General features: G+C 43.3%; 2 protein-coding genes across 4 annotated transcripts; one reads left to right on the forward strand and one right to left on the reverse strand.

Moving 5' to 3' along the window:
* Nucleotides 1-1,563: 1,563 nt before the first annotated feature.
* On the reverse strand, nt 1,564-9,672 carry aaas (achalasia, adrenocortical insufficiency, alacrimia). 3 transcript variants are annotated; one of them, XM_040151781.1, is made up of 17 exons: nt 9,497-9,672; nt 9,171-9,312; nt 8,888-9,015; nt 7,958-8,013; nt 7,754-7,845; nt 7,346-7,392; nt 5,936-6,034; nt 5,512-5,655; nt 4,435-4,555; nt 4,232-4,356; nt 3,845-3,905; nt 3,647-3,737; nt 3,312-3,405; nt 2,606-2,673; nt 2,410-2,491; nt 2,186-2,270; nt 1,564-1,802 (listed from the first exon to the last, which is right to left on the reverse strand). In XM_040151781.1, exons 1-17 carry the CDS (start codon nt 9,553-9,555, stop codon nt 1,647-1,649), a joined length of 1,650 nt encoding a protein of 549 aa, XP_040007715.1. In that variant the 5' UTR covers nt 9,556-9,672; the 3' UTR covers nt 1,564-1,646. The 3 variants fall into 3 exon arrangements, with proteins under 3 accessions (XP_040007715.1, XP_040007714.1, XP_040007716.1); XM_040151780.1 differs by having other exon boundaries at nt 3,312-3,408; XM_040151782.1 differs by having other exon boundaries at nt 3,312-3,408; nt 9,519-9,628.
* A 4,588-nt stretch (nt 9,673-14,260) lies between these two features.
* map3k12 (mitogen-activated protein kinase kinase kinase 12) lies at nt 14,261-22,592 on the forward strand. Its single transcript, XM_040151670.1, has 13 exons — nt 14,261-14,723; nt 17,762-17,945; nt 18,083-18,274; nt 18,383-18,541; nt 18,881-19,039; nt 19,180-19,288; nt 19,532-19,641; nt 19,909-20,025; nt 20,139-20,273; nt 20,385-21,108; nt 21,203-21,270; nt 21,438-21,735; nt 22,458-22,592. Exons 1-13 carry the CDS (start codon nt 14,261-14,263, stop codon nt 22,590-22,592), a joined length of 2,853 nt encoding a protein of 950 aa, XP_040007604.1.
* The last annotated feature ends 253 nt before the right edge of the window (nt 22,593-22,845 follow it).

The following is a 22,845-nucleotide window of genomic DNA, read 5'->3' on the forward strand; positions in this document are numbered from 1 at the left end:
GAAACACAAAATGACCACAAAGGGATGCAAAACGACTTCAGAGACACAAAACGACCAAAAATAGATGCAAAATGACCACAAAAAGACGCAAAATGTCTTAAAAAGAGACACAGAACAACCACAGACAAAAAATGACCAAAGACAGATGCAAAACGACAGCAATGAGATGCAAAAAGACTAAAAATAGTCTGGATGTCTGCTCTTGTGACCAGGGGGCCCATTGTCTAATAATATGTCCATGGGCTGATCAGATCAGGCAACTCCAGGCTGCCTGCTGGGCAGTAGATCGACGCGCAACAAGGAACTAACACACTGCTAAAACAAATAAATAAGTAAAACGGCAAATTGCACCGACTGAAGCAATCTCCACATTTTCAGTCAATTAGTTCCACTTGTTTCCTCCTGCTCACACACGCTTACATCTCTCAAAAACTGCACATTAGGCACAGCCGACACAACGCGGGTGCCTTCAATAATTATTTATTGTGTGCTTTTCTGAAAGACGCACACTTTGTACAGTCAGGTCATTCAAACATCCAAACCCTATGTTCTGTTTTGGTTCGAGATCTTAAAGATTGTTTTAATAACTTTTTTCATTGGATGAGTACGGATGTAAGACATTAATTAGGTTTTTTCCAACACGCAGAGGAGGAGCAAAATGCATTATTTTGCTCCCATTTGGCACCGGTGTATCCATGCCAGTATGTACTACACACAAAGTTGTTTTAGTACACTGTTAGCAGTTAGTATTAAAAAAAATAAACGTACTTCACCATTTTAGAGTAAGAGATTCAATGTGTGAAGCTAAATGTCAGTCAGACTGTGGAAAGCCTCTGCCAATTAAACATCGCAAAGAGACATCAAAATGTTTGTTTTCTAAGATTTAATATTTTTTTTATTTTTGTTTGTTTTCTAAGATTTAATATTTTTTAATTTTTGTTTGTTTTCTAAGATTTTTTATTTGTTTTATGGGAGTAGATTTGTTTCAAAATAATTGAACAAAATCTCCCAAGAAACACAAAAAAGAAAAAAGTAACTAAATTGAAAGTGAATAAAACTGTGAAACCAAAAATTACTTTTTTTACTACTCATTATTAAATTACAAAAAGTTTTAATTAAAACTTTATTTAAATTTAATTACAATCTTAATATTTAATTACAATATTCTCCACTTTTCTCTCACTGATCAGGATTGCAGATAAGGAATTGGACGATATTGTAATTAAATGTGGCACTGTTGTACAGTTTTATTGTAAGTTTTGCCTTTGCGGTTTTTGTTGCCGTTTTGTTTGATTCTTGAGAAATCTTTGTTTTTTTCCAGATGCGGGTGGCTCCTCCATTTCTTTTGAGCATCAGCAGCACCCTCAAATGTTGACTGTACACACGACATAGACGGTGAGTATCTCAGGTTCTGTCCATTGAGTCTGACAACGTTATAAAAGTGAAATGCTTAAATCAGTGGAGTACTCTTCACTTAAAGTGCAAATATTTTAGCTCTGGAGCATAAATTCCACATTTGGTTCAAATGTTTTGACAAGTAAGGAAGAAAAACAAGTCTCAGTATAGAAGGAACATTCTAAACATTTATTGACAATCCATGATAACAAAAATGACTTGTGAGTGTGTGATGGTGAGTGATTGGTGGGTCAAGAGATGAACTCTGTGAAGAGCGACTGATTGGCCGAGGCAGAAGGCCTTTCCTGTGGGCGAGGCAGTAGCGGACTGCCACTCAGGCCAAAATGGGGGATGCCGGCGCTCAGGAAGTAGAAAGGCACGTGGGTAATTCTTCCGGTGGACCAACACTGAGAACAGAGAGAGAAAAGTCGCTGTGGAGGTGGTACAAGCGGTCCTAGCGGCACAGAGAGCAAATAAGGAAGTAACTGATTAGCTTTATTAGTGTTATTAGACCGCAAATTGGCTCCATGTTATGAAAAATGACGAACGGGTAGATACAGGAAGAAAGAGAGACGTCTCTTACAACAACATTCTGGGGGTTTTACTTTTTTTTCTTGTTTTTTTTAATGGAGTACACGGAGGATGCAAGCACAACAGACTGCACTCTTTAACTGCTTTTGACACACAGGCTAGGTGTGAAAACACTTTTTCCTGTTCAAGGCTAAAATCAACACACTGTTTACTAAAACCTAATATTAGAGCAAAAATGGATTTATAGGTAAAGACCAACCACAGTGAGCAGAGCTCCGTGCTGGAAATTCGGGTGGAACTGCATCAGTCTCGGCTCTGCACCAGGCTCCCCTTGAACAAAACCACTAAACAGGGAAACATTAAGAAATATTCAGTACATGCAGATGGGATATACAGTAGTGCCGCCCGGAAAACGCAACACTTCTGAGCTCACAAATATGAAAGGTACACTAATGAAATGTAACTACACGTAAAAGTACAAACCACGGCAAGAGCTCAAAAATGGGGTTGGTCCTCGTCTTGAACACTGCGATAATTGCAGGCCTGTCTGCTGCCTGTGGGTGACCTGACAGATCAGATGAAACAGACTGAGATGAGTTATTAACGCCAATACAGAAAATAAATCTAGTGTTATACCGACTGGATTCATCGAGGTGAAAAGAAGAGAAGCGAGAAAGACCTTTAAGAAGCACTGCAAGCCTCTCTCCTCTTGGATCCCAGGCTAAAGACTGGATCTCTCCTCCAACACTGGAAGACAAGTTAGACAGAAGTGAGTGACACTTGACATGTTACCCAAAATGTACTTACAGTATCAACAGTTAAAGTACTCATTATGCGGCATGGCCCTTTGTGTTTTATTTTCATATTATTGGATCATCATCATTAGTGCATTTACATGTAAGTAGTACTTAAATGCTGTAGTTTGGTGGAGGTGTAGCTCATTTTAACTGTGTCATAAACTGTTGGATATTTCTATCAATAGAAATTGATCATATTTTATAAACTGATTATGTTTATTATTTAAAATCTTAATCTGAAAGGTAAATAGTATCTATAGGTATCTGTAATTAGGTACAATACTTGACCAAGTATATTTATTTACTTTCCACCATTATATCTGAAATTTTAAAAAATGAAGCAGCACAAAGATATTTTGAAGCACTGCTTTGACTGCCAAGTTACATGCACGTCGGAATTCGAGCTCAGTGCTTTTTCTCAAGCCTGCCTGCCGATTTGTGCGGATCAAAGGCTACAATAAACATTTCCAGGTGCTTCCGACCGTCTTTCTGCTTCTCCCTGGGGTTTCTGGAAGCGCTGCTTACCTCTGTATTTGACGTGATTAGGCTAAAAGAGGGCCAATTAGCGATTTAGTTTCAAGAACTTACATGATGTCTCCATCCTGCGTGTTAAAGGTTGTCTCCGACAGGTCAGCCACCACCGCTGCTGCCATTGGCCCTTTCGAGGTGCGTGTAGGAATACCTGCTGAATAACAATGACATCACACAGGTGAACTTTTTTTTTTTTTTTTTTCTTTCCACAACATGCTACTTACGTCTTATTTTATATGGACAAGTTATCAAAACTCTGCAAGTGTGACGGTATAATCACCTTTTCATCCAACTTTTGAAAGAAACAATTCAAGCTCCAAAATCAATGATCAACTAAGCTGTGTATTCTAGAAAAACAAGTGATTATGTTGTATTAAGACTGAGACATGGACCTGGTGTGTCAGTGAAGGTCAGAGCATAGATGACCGTCTCTCCCTGCACGGTGAAGAGAAGTCGACTCCCATCTGGACTCCAACAGCCCGACTATCCGAAACAAGCACAGAGTCATCATCATTCAATAAATACATGATGTCAAATGTTTTGTTACCCAATTAAAGAAACAACTCCGAACCCTGGTGACAAGTTATCACCTGGCAGCGCCCTTTCACGCATGGCCAACGCTCACAGGTCCACATCCTGGTCTCCCAAACCCTGAAGAAAGAAACTTTACTTATCCATGTGTAAAAACTCCACTTTCCGCTTCCAGACTGTGCCTCTAATCCCTTACGTATTCATAAATATTCATGACAGATGAGTGGGACTCTATTATAATACAGAAAGTGGCCAATGACTCTGGTCCACACATTCCAATCATGAAGGAGAAAATTTAACATTTATTCACTGGCAGCTTTACATATCTTTAACTTGTATTGTGCTAATGTAGCTCCTCAAGGAAAGAGGGAATAAAGGAAGATAGGTAGACAAATAGAAAACTGGGTATTTTAAAAACTCTCAGTCTCCGACTCACTGTCTCTAACCTGAACAGGGAAGACGGTGTTGAAGCAAGGACATGGCTGCCGTCAGGGGACCAGGACAGGAAGGTGACCCCACCTCCTCCGACCCTCTGTAGTGCCACGCAGCTTTCTGCAGCGACATCCCAAACCTGAAACACACATTGATGTCAAAGGTAGAACTTTTCGCAACACGAATTGGACTTAGAGGTGGAGCGGCTGCGTCGTACCATCACTGCAGTGTCCACAGGCGAGGCCGACATGAGGAGAGACCCGCTTGGAGACCAGGCGATGGAAGTGACCGGGGAGTGGCCAGGATGAGACAGAACTTGAGCACAACCCGATGAAGGCCTGGATGGGTCGAGAGGAAGGAAAAACCATGTATCACGAAGAAAAAGATACAACGCAGGAAGAGACGAGTGCGAGTTTTAGGGTTTCTGCAGGGTTAATCGAGTTAAATTTAAGACTTTTAAAGGCCTTTTTAATACCACAAAGAATGCAATTTGATACTTTTAATACTCATACCAGTCAAAGAATGACAGAAAACCAGTAGAGATAGAAAGGCCTACAATTATTTAATAAGTACATGCATTCATTGTCATTTATTTCACATTTTTGTCACTACTTCCCAGTACAGTACTTTTCCATATACAACAATAATCTGTAGTAATATATTTAATCAATTAACATGATCTGGACCCAGATAAGCGGCAGAAAATTGATGCATGGATTAGTCAATTATAAAAATATATTTAGAGTTGCAGCCAACTATTTTTTTTTTGTTGTTGATTTATTCACTGATCATTTTCTTGATTAATGAAGTATTTGTTTAGTCTTTCAAATGTCAAAACGTAGTGAAAAACGGCTATCACAACTTCCCAGAGCCCAAAGTGACGTCTTCAAACTGCTTCATTTTTCCAACCGACAGTCAAAAACCCAAAGATGTTTTATTTACTTTCATATATGACAAAGAAAAGCTGTGAATCCTCACATTTGAGAAGCTTAAACCCACAAAGGTTTGACATTTTTGCTGAAAAATTCCTGAAACGATTCATCAATTATCAGAATACTTGGATTAATTTTCTTTCGACTCTTTCGACCGAGACTGAAAAGCTTCCTGCAGCACAATCACTGCCTACAACAGTTATACTATATACTAGTAAATGAAATAGTAAATAAAAAGTTAATGAAATAGTAAATGAAATTCAAAGCTTTTTATCAACTTCTAGGGACCTTTTTTGAGAGAACTGAATTCAATGCTTTTTAAGACCTTTCGAGACCTGCACATACTCCAGAGTTTTGCGCACCTGGTTGACAGTGAGCAGGGGTCCACGTGCCAGACGAGTAAACAGTTTTGACAGGCGACAGCCAAAGCAGACGCACACAGCGGCTTCCACTGCACCGCTGCCACACTCCTCTGTAGACGGTGCTTCAGTGTGGGAGTTGTGGCACTGACAGACAGAGTACAAAAGAAGAAAAGTGAATGCCTGGAGTGTCGTCATCTTGCACCAAAAAGCTTTTATCAGTAATTGTTTGGCCCATTATCTTTGTTTTCATGTAATGGTTGGTTTAGCTATGGTACTTTTTGGGTAAAAAATAAAAAAATAAAAAAATAAAAAATCAAGTACAGCAGCTTGCAAAGAAGGCAGGAGCCTGTTTTAATGAGGGATATACACTTTATTCCATGAGCTGTCATTTTGGCAACCGTTCTGAAGAGCGTAGTTATGGTACCTTTTGGGGTTGTAGATCTTAATGGAGTCGTCCAGGAGGGCTACAGCAAATTTATCTGCGTGAGGATGCCAGGCGAAGGCTCGCACCACACAGTCAGACCTAGCAATGCAGAAAGGATTAAAGCAGAGAAAGATTGCTGACTATTTGACAGATTTTTTTTTTTTTTTTGGTAATTTTGTTAATTACTTTCAGTTTGAAAAACTGCACATGTCAACAAAGACCCCACAGTTTCAAACTCATTACTATAACGCTGAAACTAATGACCCTTTTCATTATCCATTAATCTGATGATCACTTTCCAGACTGACAAATTCATCGTTGGGTCTATCAAACATCAGAAAACCCTGAAAATGTCCATCACAATACAGAGAGCCAAAGTGAAACCAGAACTTTCGGGTTCTGTTCCGGACGTAAGAAAATTGCATTCAAAATCCCATTGACATTTTTAGCTACGTTGATAACTAAACATACAACCTTGGAACAAAGTCTCTCTCAACAGTATGTTGTGAGGCTCTCTTCATGTGTTCAGTTGGGGACAGAAGTTTAAAAAAAAAAAAAAAAAAAAATCTAATATTGTTGTTTGTTCAATAAGTATATTTTTTAAGGCCTATAACAAACACCATTTCCCATCAGCCCTAGTCCATCACAGGCTAAACGCCAAAGCTCAACAGAAGAGGCGCGTCCATGAGCGAGTCGATGGGCAGGACAGAGAGGAGCGAACGCTGTAGAAGTTGTTAGACTAGATTACAACAAGACAGTTGAAAAAAAAAAAAAAAAACATTAGAAGAGAGCGTTGATGAGTTTTATGGATACTGACGAAACCAAGTTATGACGACATAAGTACCTGTGCTGTCGTGGTTGTAGTTTCTTCACACAAGCTGTAGTTTTTTCTCTGCCACCAAAGTAATCATTGTTTAATATTGTAAAAATCACAGGTTTTAATATCCTACAGTGACTGCTGCAGTTGATGGCGATTTGTCTTCGAATATGGAAAGTAAACTCTAGCAACACGCTTCATTTTTTTCATAAAGACCAGTGACAGAAATGCAAAATGAGAGATTAAATTGAGTTACTGAAGCTATTGGAACGGAGGCTTGCCCGGACGTGACTTCAACTCTCTACGTCCTAGAGACAAAAGTATTGTCACTGAATGTCTTGTTTTATCCAACCTATGCGAACAGCTCAAACCCCAAAGATACTCAATTTACTTTAATATAGAACAAGGAAATTCTCACATTTGAGAACCTGGAACACTCAAACGTTTGACATTTTTGCTTGAGAATGATTTACTTGATTAACTGTCAAAATTGTTGCCAATAAATTTTCTGTTAATCAACAAAACTGTTCATCATCACCAGTTTCATCATAATAAATATATCTTTAATCATTGGCTACTACATTGGCACTTACCAGTTCAGGACTTGTGAAAACTCAGCTATCATGTCCTCGCTGCTCAACTATGAAACAAATGACAAACAGGTGATACACAATCTAACGCTAACACAACAACTGATAATCAAGTGTTTTGCTGTCAACAACATATTTACTGATCCCCTCCGAACATGTTTTATGACATAAAAATACTCTGCTGTGACTGATATTTTGTGTCTGATAAAGTTCTCCCACAAGAAAGTTCCGCGTCTTAAACTCTGATTTAAGGTGAACACAGAGAAACCTTCCCCCTTCAGCGGAAGAAAGTGAAAACAGCCTTCTAGTGTCAAACTCTGCACAGCGAAGGTCATAACATCCAAGTGAAGCAACAACAGGAAAAACACATTTACGAGGGGCTGGGGACTTTAACCAGCAGGCAGTACTTACTGTGAGATGAGGAAACAAGGATCCGTGAAAAGAAGAGACCCATCGGAGCAACGCCAGGGTACAACCGGAACTCACTGACAGCCATTTAGGCACTGCAAGAGTCCAAGTGACAGGAGAGCTATTTTACACGCAAATCAAGGGATATGTAGGATCAGGTTGTTGTGTGTAAAAAAGCACAACAGGGGACTTTGGTGCCTCACATACCCTCTGTATGTGAGTTGGTAATTTCAGTGAGTAGCCCTGTGAAACCACCATCTCGCCTGGAACAGACAGAGTGAACAGACAGTTAAACTTGTTTTACCGATGGCAAAGATCTGAGTGGCTATGAGCCGCGGCTCTATCCTTCATTTACTAGACACTTAAACTGCACAATCGCTGGGGCCTCTGGCAGCTTAACTCTTTTGCAGATTTACGTCTGCTTTAAATTTGAATGACCGCACATGGGTTTATGTTTCTGTGTGCGCTAAGGAGGCACAAATGTTTTATCTCAGTTGTCCGTACCTTTAAATGAAACTGAAAACACTTAATATTGCAGTACATAAATGTTATTACATTCATTTGTCTGGCACTTTTGTTCAAAGCAAATGGCATGTTTTACACACACATACTTTGAAAGCAGTTTGGGCTTCAGTGTCTTGTTCGGTAACACTTCAACATATACACCGTGGGAAATCAGGGGTCGAACCACCAACCCTTGCATTTAAAAAGCTTCACCACATGTTATATGATAAGATTCCTGGTGAACAATTATTGTCTCGGAAAATGTTTTGTAATGTACAGTCATCTGTAATGTGATAACATCCAACACTACAGCAAATAATTGACCGTGTATTCACTACATTGTTTACCCATCAGAGTACTGACAAGTTCTATTTTAATGGTTTTATTTTGTACAATGCCCTGCTCAGTACATATCTTGGTCACAATTCTTATAAAAACAAATTTAAGGGATCCTTAACAAAAATATCAATGTCATCTTCAGAAGCCCCGTGTTGGCCAGGCAGTAATAACATTATTATCATAAACAACATGTCAAAGTTATAGTGTGTCGTATGCCACTGTTTGCTGTGAAAGCCGCACCTTGTATGCCAGCTTATATGGGTGTGTGTGAGTGTGCCTGTGTGTCCCCCCTACCACGCTGCTGCACTCCTCATCCACAGTGTTTCTGAGTGATCCAGAAATGCCGCCTTGCTGCTGCTTTCTGCACGACTGTGGAGCTTCAGAGACTCCCGGGGGAAATACAGACTCAGAGGACTAGACTCCTGCACAAAACACACAACAACGCCGTGACATTTTCCTGGACACAGTGCAGATGCAGTAGAAGGTCGTTTGGCTACTGCAACTCCCCCCCCAAAGAAATAAACAAAAAACAAAAACAAAAACAAAAAAAACCCTACACAGCGGTTGCGAGTCAGACCTGTTTCGGTCGGTCTTCGGTGCTGGTCCCGGACAGCAGCTCGTTGTTGGACTCGCACAGAGTGGTCTGTCCGGAGGGCAGCGGAGGGGGGAACAGCGCCAGCGAGCACATCTTCAACACGGTGAAACCCTGCCACTGAACCCTGGAAACACACCATGGGTCAGTCGGGTAAACACAAAGAAAGTTGATGTCATGTTTACACCCTAACAGCTGAATGTAGCGTTAAACTCCGGTCAAACAGTGGACACACACAACTGGTTAGCGAAAACTAACGGTTGAAGTTAGCTAGCTAGCTGGCTCTCGTTAACTACTTTGACATCGCTTACTTTTTTTTGTCGTGGAAGTTACCTTGCAGTGTGTCCTGTGTACGGTAGCCGATTATCATGCGCTAGTTTCCAAGCAACAAAATAAAAGTAGATGCTACGCTGTTGTGACACTTTCGGTACCCAGCTTCGAGTCAATCCCGCCGTGTGCGCTACGGCGAGCCGAAGGGACAAATCGTGCGCAGGTTTCATTTTTTTTTTTTTTTCCATGTTAAAGCAACTTTATTTATAACACATTGAAGATATGTACAAAAAAAACTACCTTCCCAGGTGCATGCCGGTCCCATACCTGCCTACCTAAAGTATATAGCCTTACCTGAGGCTCCCATAGTGTTACCCAATCTTAACAATAAAAATAAAATAAACAAAATACCAACAAAGTAAACTAAAAATGCTAAACAAACAAATAATAAAATATAACTAGCAAAACAATGTATCTTCTCTTCTCTCACCTTCATATCTTTGCCAATAAATAATTGTAAATCATGTTTTAAAGTTTGTTTCAAGTTCACAGAAATCACATCTTTGTTTTTTGTGTTTACCCATATTAAATAATGTACTGTTTAGTCCTGTATGACGAAATATCAATCTGGACATCCCGCTTCATCTCTGTCTTACTAAAGTTAACTGTTACATCAATATGGTTCTTTGTGTGGCTTCTTTCGCAAAATCATCTGCCAGTTCATTTCTTTTCATTCCAATAAGCACTACTGTCCACAAAAAAAAAAAAAACACACACACTCAGTCCCACCTTGAATTTAAACCCTGGAACACTGATTGCAACTTCATTGACTGATTTCTTTGAAGCATCTGTGTAGGTCTGAATGTAATTGTAGCAGTGACTTTCTGTATACGTAGGTCTTTATTGTACGTTAATCCAGAATAAACTCCTTATCTTTGTTTTTCTTTTTGAAAAATTTAAAATCTACCGTAGGATCAGGAATGCAGTCCAAGGTTGCATCGCTGGTACAGTGCAGAGTTCTGCTACACGGCACAAAGTGGACAGAGCTGACATGCTGTCCTCTTCAGGACAGAGAGCGACACTACATCAACACTCTGCCAAACAGGTACTAACTATTTGTCGTTACAGAGTTTATACCAGAAACAAAGCATTTTATTTTACTTTTACACATTACAGGTGGTTTACACATGCTTTTTTTCCCCTGCAGTGTTTTTCCTCCACTTTCCTTATAATGTTGACCACGTCATAAGCCTAAACAAGCATCTGAATTGTGACGGACATAATGATGCTGCCTGTTCCTCCTCATCAGTGAAGGCTGATGGCACATGGTCAGCAGCAGGGCCATATTGACCCGTTAAGAGGCCCCTGGGCAAAAATTTGCTGTGAGCATATATGTACCCTACCCCAAGCTCCCATTAAATGTTAGGTTCACATTTTTCAAGTCTGTCTTAAAACAATAGTCAGGTGCCAATATGAACACTGACACAGGTTTTGAGTACTGTAATCATTCCTCATGTTCACCCTGGCCATGAAAAGATTTCTTTTTAATGCGATTTCAATACAAGTGATTTGGGGGAAAAAAATCCACAGTCCTTATTTTGCTCATAGTTGAATAGTTCACCTAAAGCTTATATAAGGCCTCAGCTGTCTGAGTTGGTCAAATCAAGTTGGAATCTTCCCAAATTTTCTGCAATGATTCAGAATGGGCAGGACCCAAATGCACAACTCAGAGACACTGATAAAAAGTTCAAATCCGTTGACCTTTACTTAATGCTCAGCAGACAAGACCGATAAGGCAGGGTTGACAACACCGCCTAGACCGGTACGATCCACAATCTGGCAGAGAGTAGGTGGAAATGGACTGATATATATACTAGGATGTAATTGGGGAATGAGGAACAGGTGAGTGGGTGGGCGGGGAGGAGTCAGGTGGCTGGAAGGCGGGAAGGGCTGGGGTTACTGCAGGGCAGGTGGGAGTGGCAGGGTCTGAAATGATACTGAGAGTTAGTGATACTTGGCACAGGCAGGCAGAGAATGAATGAATAACTGAGTGAACTGTGACAGTTTTGTCTTTTTGTCATAAAACTCCCTCTTTGTGTTTCCCGGATCAGCTGCTGCCTGTTGAGCTGCAGTGGAGGAACGGCAACAAAAAAGGGAATTTTATACTAAAAAAACGGCCTTAACTTTGACGGATATCCACTTGATTAAACTAATTTGGATGGCTGAAGCCTCATATTAGCTTCAGATATAGTTATGAATACATTTTTGCATGGAACAAGGACTCAATGCTCTAATGCACCTCCAGTATATTAGAAATGCATGAGAAGGGGATTGTTTAATAGACAGTATGAACAGGGGGAACAATTACAGCAAGCAAAACCTGTTTCAGTGTTCATGTGGACACCTGACATTTGTTTTAAGACAGACAAAAAAAAGTGAACCTATCCTTTAAGTCCAGTGCAACCAAAACTCCTGTGCTGGAATAATACTTCATTTTTTCGTAGTTTGTGGTAATTTGATTAAACACAAGGAACATGCCCCATGTGAAAAAGAAAATAAAACTAAAATAGTACAGGAGTCTTAAAACTAGATTTTGTCACAAGACCACCCGCAAGACAGGGCCAGATAACTAGCTAATAATGTAATGTAGTTGAGTTTAGGGATGCAAATAACTTCACACATTTGAAACCACATTTGACTTTGTAATGTAACTTGTAATCAAATTACCAGAACCGGAGGAGATGTGTGACCCTGGGGCTGTTTGGGGATCCTTCGCGATCTTTGGGACACGGGCAGTTGCCCACTTTGCCCTCTCGGTAATCCAGCCTTGGACGGCGGCACACCGGCGTCCCCGGAGCCCAGGTCCAAGTGTGTCCTGCTCAAGGACACGTCGGCAGCAGCAGGGTGGGCGCTGCTGATTCCGGGACGTGCCAGGCCGGAGCGGCCCAGACGCGGAAATCGGTGAATGAAACGCGTCCAAGACGACACCTTATGCGAAACGATGGACGTGATGATGGAAAAACCGATGGTCTGGTTCTCCGTGCGAGTCCCTGTGAGTGTGCAGGAGGTTGCGGTGGCGCCCCCTTGCGGCGCAGCTCGCATTTCCGTGACGTCAATTCAGCACTGGGAAAGAGACAGCTCCCCCCGCCCCCCGCCCCCCCCCAAAAAAAACCCAGCGCGCCTCACGTTGCATGGGTCCCCGGTTATTGATAACACAATTTGTCCGCTGGGATCCATCCCGGTAACGTGAAACTCGTGGATATAGGCGCTGGGAACACAAGAGACAGCCCGGGCCGAGGGGAAAACAACGGTTTGCTCGGTATCACCGACAAATAGAAAAGCCTAGCCCACCCCTTCACTTGACAACGCGGCATCAACCAGGCAGAAAGGTATGGGAATGTCATACTATCCGGCTAAATGCCGATTGCACATGAAATCCGGTAGCACGGGACGTCTAGGCGTGATGCCGTCGTTCATGCCGCTCGCACTGCACCAGTGAACCGACGCTGCCAAGAGACGAATCATCGTCGATGAACGCTAGGAAATCATATTTGCGGAGCGAGAGAGCCAGCGTTACGAAATATTTGCGTTTGTGCCAACACTGAGTAAATGTACAGGCGCTGCGGCAGTTTCACTTGGCATGGACCATAGTAGGCATCGGGCTTGCAATTCATGCACGTCGGCTATGATGCTGCTGAGTGTCATCATCGCATCCTCGGTTATTTAAAGATTGATCTTCCTGCGTTTGTGTGTGTGTGTGTGTGTGTGTGTGTGTGTGTGTGCGTGCGCGTGTGTGTGTGTGCATGTGTGTGTGTGCACACTGCTCCTTCGCACCAGGCCCGGCGGTTGTTTATCGCCCGTTTTTTCATGCTCTCATTTCGCTCAGTCGCCGTGGCTCTTCTCATGCAGTGGTGCAGTACAAGACATGGAGCTGGTGTACGATATGTGAATCGGGTACATGTGCTCTCTCTCTCTCTCTCGCTCTCTCTCTATACCCCCACCCCCCCACCCCCCCCTCGCTCTCTCACACACACACACGTGCACGCACGCAGACACGCACGGACGGACGTACACATCCACGCCGAGGCGGTTATGCAATTCGTCATATACTTCAGATGCACACAATGCTCCTCACTTGATGCATGACGAAGGACATATGGGAGCTGCTGGGTAGCTTCGCTCTGATGCTGTCAGGCACTGATGCTCCCCAGAGGGACAGTTAGAGAACCAGGTGACAAGTCAGGGCTGTGGACTGCACAACCCCCTCTGGTCGATTCATTCATAAAGCCCATCTCCACTCTGGGTGATGGCTCCACCGGGCAGGCTGATTTTCCCATTCACAGACACGGCAGAGATGAGGCTTTACTGCGTGATTCAGACAGAATTTTGGTGTGGAAATGGAGTGACTGAGCGATTAAACTGGGGGGACTGGCCGCACGCCCGACTCAGCAGCACACGACGCCACTGTTTTGGTTGTTTTGCACTGCTTGAATGAAGGGAAAAGTTAGTGCTGAGTCCAGTAACTTCGTCGAAGTTCAAAAGAGACACCAGGAGTAAAGGTAGCAGTCATTTCAGCACCGGACCGCTCCACGAGTAAAACGGAGCTGTACAGTGCGGAAATGAGTCTAAACTTGTTTAGTCCTACTGTATATATTGAAAAGAAGTAGGCGTAGAAATGAAATATGGCTATAGTGAAGATTATAAATCATTCTAATGCATTTCTTATCAAAATCTTCTCTTTCAGGCTTACTTCTCATCCTTCCATCCTCCATCCACCCTAACCTGCTGTGTTGGGGAAACCCCTGATGAGTGGGACCTGTATCCATGAGCCCCGTGCCCCTTCCCCCTCCCTGTCAGGCTTCAGCACCCCAATCTCAGAACCCCCCTATCGAAGACTCGATGGAGACACCCCTGCCTGCACCCCCGAAACGGACCTGACCCCCACACAGTGTGTCCTCCGTAACGTGCTGTCCATCGACACCTGCGGACAGGGGGCGCCGGGTGGCAGCAGCCCCACTCCCAGTGATGGACCCTCGGCCCACTTTGACAACAGCGTGCTAAAACTACATGAACATGAGGTCTGCCAGTGTGGCGGCGGGGCCGAGGCAGGGCACAGCCCAGAGGCTGGCGCTGTCCGGAGCCAGTCGGAGAACATTCGGCTACAATCAGGAAGTGGAGGTTTTTTGGAGGGACTGTTTGGCTGCCTAAAACCAGTCTGGACCATGATTGGAAAGGCCTACTCCACTGAACACAAACATAGCCATGAAGGTATGTGAAGATAACAGAAAATGTTCCACCGCTATACCATCTGACCCTCTGCTGTTCTTTGGACAACGTATGTACTGTAGATGCCATAGAACAAAGAAAAGTCAGACAGCTGTGTGACCTGAACATGTCATATAGTCTTTTAGTTTATGAAATTATTGTGGTGCCTTCGTAACCATGGAGATTCTCCATAGAAAATTAATATCTGAGCTCGTCGATGAAGCTTGAAAACCACATTGGTGGAAATATTCAGATCCTTTACTTGTGTAAAATTACCAAGACAACAATCTAAATATAGTCCACAACAAGTAAAAATCCTGCTTTTGAAATCCTATTTAAGTAAAAGAAAGGATTAAAAGTAAAAGTACTCAGTCTGCAGAAAAATTGTACCTGTGTCTGATATATTATTATATACTACATTACATGATTATATTGTTACTGATGAATCAGTGCATGGCTAGCCTATTTGTAGGTGTTTGAGCTGGAGAGAGTTTAAGCTACTTTAGACACAGTGGAGTAGTTTAGTCAGAGGTCCCGAACCTAGGGGTCAGAAACCCCTCCAGAGGTTCACAAGATAAATCTGAGGGGTCACGAGATGATTAAGTGGTGATTTGTGATGATTTGTGTAGCAGAAAAAAATCTGCTACACAAATTTGTTTTCATTTTTTTTGACTTCTCTCTAATGTTTGGTGGAATTTCAGCAAACTTATTGACATCTCAAAAGTGACAAGGGGCCACTGCTAGAGACTGCTTCTTTGTAAGGGGTCACAAGCCTAAAAGGTTAGCAACCCCTGGTTGAACAATACTTACAGTGCATTCAGAAAGTGTTCAGACACCTTCACTTTATCTTCATTTTGTTATGTTTATGCTAAAATCATTTCAGTTCATTTTTCCCTCATCAATCTACACTCAATACCCCATAATGACAAAGCGAAAAAAGAATTTGAGAAACCTTTCCGAATTTATCAAAAAGGAAAAACTGAAATATCACATTGACATTAGTATTCAGACCCTTTACACAGTACTTACAGCCTCAAGTCTTTCTGGGTATGACGTGACAAGCTTTGCACACCTGGGGGGATTTTCTGCCCATTCATCTCTGCAGATCGTCTCCAGCTCTGTCAGGTTGGATGAGGACCGTCGGACGACAGCCATTTTTACGTCTCTCCAGAGATGTTCCGTTGGGTTCAAGTCAGGGCTCTGACTGGGCCACTCAAGGACATTCACAGTCTTGTACCTAAGTCACTCCTGCATTGTTTTGGCTATGTGCTTAGGGTCATTGTCCTGTTTGACAGTGAACCTTGGGCCCAGTCTGAAATTCTTAGTGCTCTGGACCAGGTTTTCATTGAGGATACCTCTGTATTTTGCTCCGCTCATCTGTCCCTCTTCCATGACCAGTCTCCCGTTCCCTGCCTCTGAAAAACACCCGACAGCATGATGCTGCCACCACCACGCTTCACCGTTGGGATGGTATTAGGCAGGTGATGGGCAGTGCCTGGTTTCCTCCATACATGACGCTTAGAGTTGAGGCCAAACAGTTCAATCTTGGTTTCATGAGACCAGATAATCTTGTTTCTCACAGTCTCAGAGTCCTTTAGGTGCTTTATTGCAAACTCGGACTGGGCTTTCATGTGTCTTTCACTGAGGAGAGGCTTCCGTCTGGCCACCTTGCCATAAAAGCCCAGATTGGTGGAGAGCTGCAGGGATGGTTGTCCCTCTGGAAGTTTCTCCCATGTCCAAACAGCATCTCTGGAACTCAGCCATGTGTGACCATCGGGGTCTTGGTCACTTCTCTTACCAAGGCTCTTCTCCCCTTATTGCTCAATTTGGCTGGGTGGCAAGCTCAATGAAAAGTCCTGGTTGTTCCAGACTTCTTCCATTGAAGAATTATGGAATTATTGGGAACCTTCAAGGCAGCAGAGGTTTTTTTTGTAGCCTTCCCCAGATCTGTGCCTCGACACAACAGTTCCCTAACCTCACGGTTTGGTTTTTGCTCTCATATGCATTGTCAGCTGTGAGACCTTATATAGACAGGTGTTTGCCTTTCCAAGTCATGTCCATGTTCTGGATGCACTGTAACTAACAATACATTGTATTGTTAGATATGCATTGTTATGATAAGTGTATCATATGTTTTTTATGTAAAATCTGAAAAATGTAACTAGAGGTGTCAGATTAATGTTGTGGAGTAAAAAGTAAAATATTTTTCCCTGAAATGAAAGAGTCAGAGAAGAGTTAAGTAGCAGAAAATGGAAAAATCCATGTATCCATGTATAAGTATCTCAGATTGTAGTTAGGTATAGTACTTGAGTAAATTTAATTTGTTATTTTCCATAACTAGAACTCCATTGTTTTCATTGCTCTCTGACTGCCACCACGTCTTGCTAGCAGCATGACTGTGTTTACGGGTCCGTCAGCCCAGCTCATCCACAGTCATCAGCTACAGTGAGTTTTCAGAGCTGGCCAGGGGCAAGCATCATGTGAATCTGCCTCCACTGCAGCTCTCCAGAGATCTCGACACTTAAGTGGACCTCATGAAGAATTGATCTGGTTGTCTCTTTTAGTCTGCCTAGCTCATCTCTCTTTAGTGACCATGCTCTCGGAGTCATTTAAGTAGTGTCACTTTGAGAGTTGACAGACAGATTAGACTATAAGTGGGTTGTTGTTTTCCCCTTCAAATTTTCTCTTATCTCTGGATAGAAATGTGATGTTCAACTCGATAAGCTGTCAATATAACATTTGTTTGAACATGGCAGGTGCTTTGTATGATGTAATTGTGCCCTGCCAGCCTATTCGAATGTGTAGCATGGACCTAGCATTTGCTCAGCAGTAGCCCTGACTCCTCCCTGTCCAAGCTGGCAAGAGTACATATTGACATTTGGAGGCTTTGCAATGTGGGATGGATATAAATTAAGTAATTACTCGACGGGTGCTACTGAAAAAATTCTCTTGCAATAACTGTGTTAATCCTGTGTAACGCTTCGGAATTTCACATTTTCCTCATTGAGTTTTATTTTGTTGACTTATTGGTCTGCGTTTAGATTCCTGGGAGGTTCCTTTTGAGGAAATCTCAGACCTGCAGTGGGTGGGCAGCGGGGCGCAGGGGGCTGTCTTCCTCGGCAAGTTCCACGGAGAAGACGTGGCTGTAAAGAAAGTGCGGGACATCAAAGAGACAGAGATCAAACACCTCCGCAAACTCAAGCACCCCAACATTATCACTTTCAAGTGAGGAAACTCATGATATCCTACAGGGTCACATATCAACATATCAAGCTTTTAACTGCATGAATGCCACTTTGATATAGTGTTTTTGTTTTCCGGCCATCTTTGCTATGTTATCTGACTGCCTTGCCTCCTTCTAGGGGCGTATGCACCCAGGCTCCTTGTTACTGTATCTTGATGGAATATTGTGCCCAAGGCCAACTGTATGAGGTGCTGAGGGCGGGCCGTAAAATCACCCCTTCCCTCCTGGTTGACTGGTCCATGGGCATTGCAGGTGGCATGAACTACCTACATCTACACAAAATCATCCACCGAGACCTCAAGTCCCCCAAGTAAGTCAGCGCAGCTAGACTAATGAGAAATACCGCCAACACAACACCTGAAATTTCATAACTGATTATTATTTCTGCGTAAAATTCCGTGTAATCTCACCTTTGCAGCATGCTGATTACACATGATGACCTGGTCAAGATCTCGGACTTTGGCACCTCAAAGGAGCTCAGTGACAAGAGCACCAAGATGTCATTCGCCGGCACTGTAGCCTGGATGGCTCCTGAAGTGATTCGGAATGAGCCAGTGTCAGAAAAGGTGGACATCTGGTAAGTCTGATAAACGTTCACATTTTTGCCTAGCTTACAAACACATGGTTTTTCCCCACTCAGTGTAGCAATTTAGCAATTATCTTTAATATACTACGGTAGAAGTGCAGATAATGTATCACTATTGTGAGTTAATAGTTTGTAATTTCCGTGTTTCAAAGATATTAATTTCCTCTAAGGGAGTTTTTATGATATTCTCTGTGTGATGTCTGCTTTGTGTGACTGAATTGTCTTGTTGTGATGTTGTATGTATGTAAAGTGTTCTCAAGTCTCTTTTGTTAAAGAGATCTTGACCTCAATTAGACTTCCTGAATAAATAAAGCTTCACTCGATTTAAAGGTCGTTTGGAGTGGTGCTGTGGGAGATGCTAACTGGAGAGATCCCTTATAAAGACGTGGACTCATCTGCCATCATCTGGGGTGTGGGAAACAACAGTCTTCAGCTGCCAATACCTGAGAGCTGCCCTGATGGCTTCAAGATCCTCCTCAGACAGTGCTGGTGAGCAAACGTCTGGAAATGGACATTTGGGACGAAGAAAGAAAAATAATGAGCACAGCTAGTCTGTGGTTTAAGGACTTTATTGATTTTACAGTGCACTGTAAATGTACACAGTTGTCTGTCCCATCTTGGATTTGCAGGAACTGTAAGCCCAGGAACAGGCCCTCTTTCCGTCAGATCCTTCTTCATCTGGATATAGCATCAGCTGATGTACTGTCCACTCCACAAGAGACATACTTCAAGTCTCAGGTATGGTTGCTTCTCTGATTCCCCATCTGAATTTATGAAGATACACCGAAACCCCCCCCCCCAAAAAAATGCCACAAATCATACTAAATATACAAACACAAATGTGCACAAACAGACACAAATACACATGTACCCGAACATGATTGCACAGTAATCAGACATTAACTGCCATACAGAAGAGAACTGGTTTTAAAGTCAGTTCTGTTTAGACAGAGCTGGTTAACAGAAATGTGCTCTCATCAGGCTGAATGGCGAGAAGAGGTGAAACAGCACTTTGAGAAGATTAAATCTGAGGGTACTTGTCTCCACCGACTCGATGAGGAACTGATCAACCGACGCAGGGAGGAGCTCAGGTCTGTTTTTCGCGCGTAGCTCTCCCATACATTGCTTCATGTCAACTCAGGGTGTTACACTATCCAAATCAGTTGTAACCAGTGGATACTGGTAATTTTACTATGTTGGCTTACATGCATGAAGCCACTTTCCCTCTGTCCTATTTCTCGATGTCACTCCTTTGTCCGCCCCTGTGAATGAAGTGCCTTGAGTGCACGTCTATTGTAGAGGATTTGGATTCTCTCATGCGGCTGCACAGTGACTTCAGCAGCCTCTTTTCTTCTCAGGCATGCTTTGGACATTCGCGAGCACTATGAGAGGAAACTGGAGAGGGCTAACAACCTTTACATGGAGCTCAGCGCTGTCATGCTGCAGCTGGAGCTCAAAGAGAAAGAGTTGCAGAGGTACGAATAAAAGCATGAACACAGGATATATTTTTGTAAGACGCCGACATTCTTTACAAATTAATAAGCCACAATGCATTTACACTTTGGTGTCTTTTGGTGTTTCTTTCCAGAAGAGAGCAGTCTTTGGATAAGAAGTATCCAGGCTTGTTTAAGCACCATAGCTCCAGACAGAGCAGCTCCTCCAACTCCATGGACAAACTCATCAAAAAGAGAAATGTCCCACAGAAACTGCCCTCGGGAAAGAGGTGTGAAATCTCATTTGAGTGGTTATTTGATAAAAGTTTGATACTGAACTGGATGAATATTCATCAAGCTTTTGAGTTATAGTTGTTGACTAATCCCTCCTACTCTTTCAGGCCAGACATCCTCAAGTCTGAGGTAATCATTCCCAAAATGGATTCCTCTGTAATGCAAGTCACTATCCCAGCCTGCCCCAACAGAAGCTCCACTTCTCCCAGCCGGTCTCGGAGGGTAAAGACCCGTCACCGCAAGCCCGGTAAGGGCAGCAGCGGGGACCTGGCTGGACTTAAGGCGAATCAGTCCTCCCCTAATAGGGACACAACTGCCCAGGCTAACAGTTCTACCACTAACACCTCCAAGCAGCTCCTGGAGCCCTCTGCAGCCCTGCGGGGCCTCAGCCACGAGCAGCAGCAGAGGCAGCTATCCTCCTCCAGCCCTGACCTCATCTGCACCACGCTAGAGGCAGAGGGCCAGGGAAAAGGGGAGCCCTCAGTGGGTGGGCTGGAGAGAGGGGGGAGCCTCAGTGCCTCTGCAGGTTTAGGGGGGTCAGAGGTGGGTGCAGCTGGTCTGGATGATCTCACAGAAACTCCTCCGCGGAGTGACACTCCCAGCGAGGATGCAGCCTCGTTCCCGTTCTCCAGCAGCCCAGACTCACCATGTGGGAGGGGGGCGGCAGCAGGACGGGGAACTCTGGGATCTCCTCGCCTGCCTCATGACGGGGAGGACAAAGAGGAGGGAGCTGGTGCTGTGCGGTTGCCCCGGGGGGCATCAGGGGGAATAGGGGGTCAGCACCTTACACCTTCAGCCATTCTATACAGGGCAGCTATCACACGCAAACAGGTACGGTGCCGGCTACCTGTTAATATCCCTCAGCACTCCTCTGGTAATACTTTGATCCTTTTCACTTGTGCAATATTCCCGCTTCTGACTACAGAGGCGTGGAGTGTCATCAGAAGAGGAGGAGGGCGAAGTTGACAGTGAGGTTGAGTTACCACGGAGACGGTGAGCAACTTGATGTCTTTCATCACTGGAAAATTCCTTCCAGCTATCTTCCCTCTCTGATAACTTGCAGACTTATTCAGAGAACTGAAAGAAGATTTCAATTTGAGTCACTCTTCCATATCATCAATTTGGTGATTTTTGTTGTTGTTTCTTCTTAATCTCTCCAGACGTCCGACCAGCATCACCAAGTGCCAGTCGGTGTCTACCTTCAGCTCAGAGAACCTGTCAGTATCGGACGGCGAGGAGGGCCACACCACCGACCACTCTCACAGCGGTACTCCTGACGTGGTCAGCACCAACACTGACGACAGGTTGGACGACCGCAGCGATGACCTCCTCTCTCAGGGGTCAGAGATCCCGGCGGACAACACCGATCCCGCGCAGGCTTCTGATGGCCTGTCGGAGAGAGACGGAGCACTGGGTCAGGCGAAAGCTCAGATGGATGCTGGGCAGAATCCTAATGAGGTAAGGCAGCTCCACAGAGGATCACACGTGTCAGTTTGTGTCATCTTCTTATACTGATGTAAAAGCACCAAAAAAAAAAAAAAAAAAAAACTGTAGTGGAAAGTTACTAAGTAGATTTACTCAAGAACTGTATTTATAAAGAATTTTGAGATACTGTACTTAAGTTTTTCCATTTTATGTTACTTTGTACTTCTACTCCACTACATTTATATGACAGCTACAGTCACTAGTTATTTTACAGATTAAGATTGAATTAGAAAAAAAAGACAAATTAAAAACTTAAAATACAACACATCGTTAAAGATTGAACCAGTGGTGCCCAAACTTTTTTGGCTTTTGACCCTTAACAAAAAAAGTGTCTTTGCGAGATTCCAGATGTCTATCAGTTCTTGGATGGTTTCATTTAAATAACAGTTTGAGGCCCAAAGAAGTAAAATCATCCATTATTTCAGAAAAAAAAATCAGAACTCTGTTTTTTCTTCTTGCCTAAACCATTAATCATCTCCCAATCCCTCAGATTTATCTGGTGATGCTTTGAAGGGGCCCGACCCCTTGGTAGGGAACCACTGGACAAAACTACCCGACTATATCAAAAGTAGTTAAAACTAGCTCAACCTCGACAACAGTAAAATCTTAACACTTCTTCCACCTCTGCCAGAAACCCTTCATGTCGGCCGTAGGTCATGTGTGACATTGTTTTCCTCTTCCGGCTCTCTGTTTAGAGCCGGGCCCTGTGCGATGATTCTGACTGCGACAGTGCTGAGCTGGATCAGTCAGGTAGTGGAGAGCCCAGCCGCCCCCCCAGTGCTGGAGCATCGGTACCGTCTCCACAGGTGCCCCATACAGGACCTCCATAGATAACTGGACACTAGCAAAGGCCTCCAGCTACCCGACAGTGAACAACCATCACAGGCGTACACCAATCTGTCAGTGCAGTACATTACTGTTGCCATGAGGGATCACACCTACTACACCACTCAGACTATGACAAGTTGACTTATGGTGTCTCATAAGTTTGTTGGCTGGCAAACCCACATCAGATGACATAGGGCGTTTGTCGTAACCTGACATCAAATATTTTGGCAGCTTGTGACATCAGATAAATGTCAT

This window comes from Xiphias gladius, chromosome 18 (genome assembly GCF_016859285.1).
Source record: "Xiphias gladius isolate SHS-SW01 ecotype Sanya breed wild chromosome 18, ASM1685928v1, whole genome shotgun sequence".
Taxonomy (NCBI): domain Eukaryota; kingdom Metazoa; phylum Chordata; class Actinopteri; order Istiophoriformes; family Xiphiidae; genus Xiphias; species Xiphias gladius.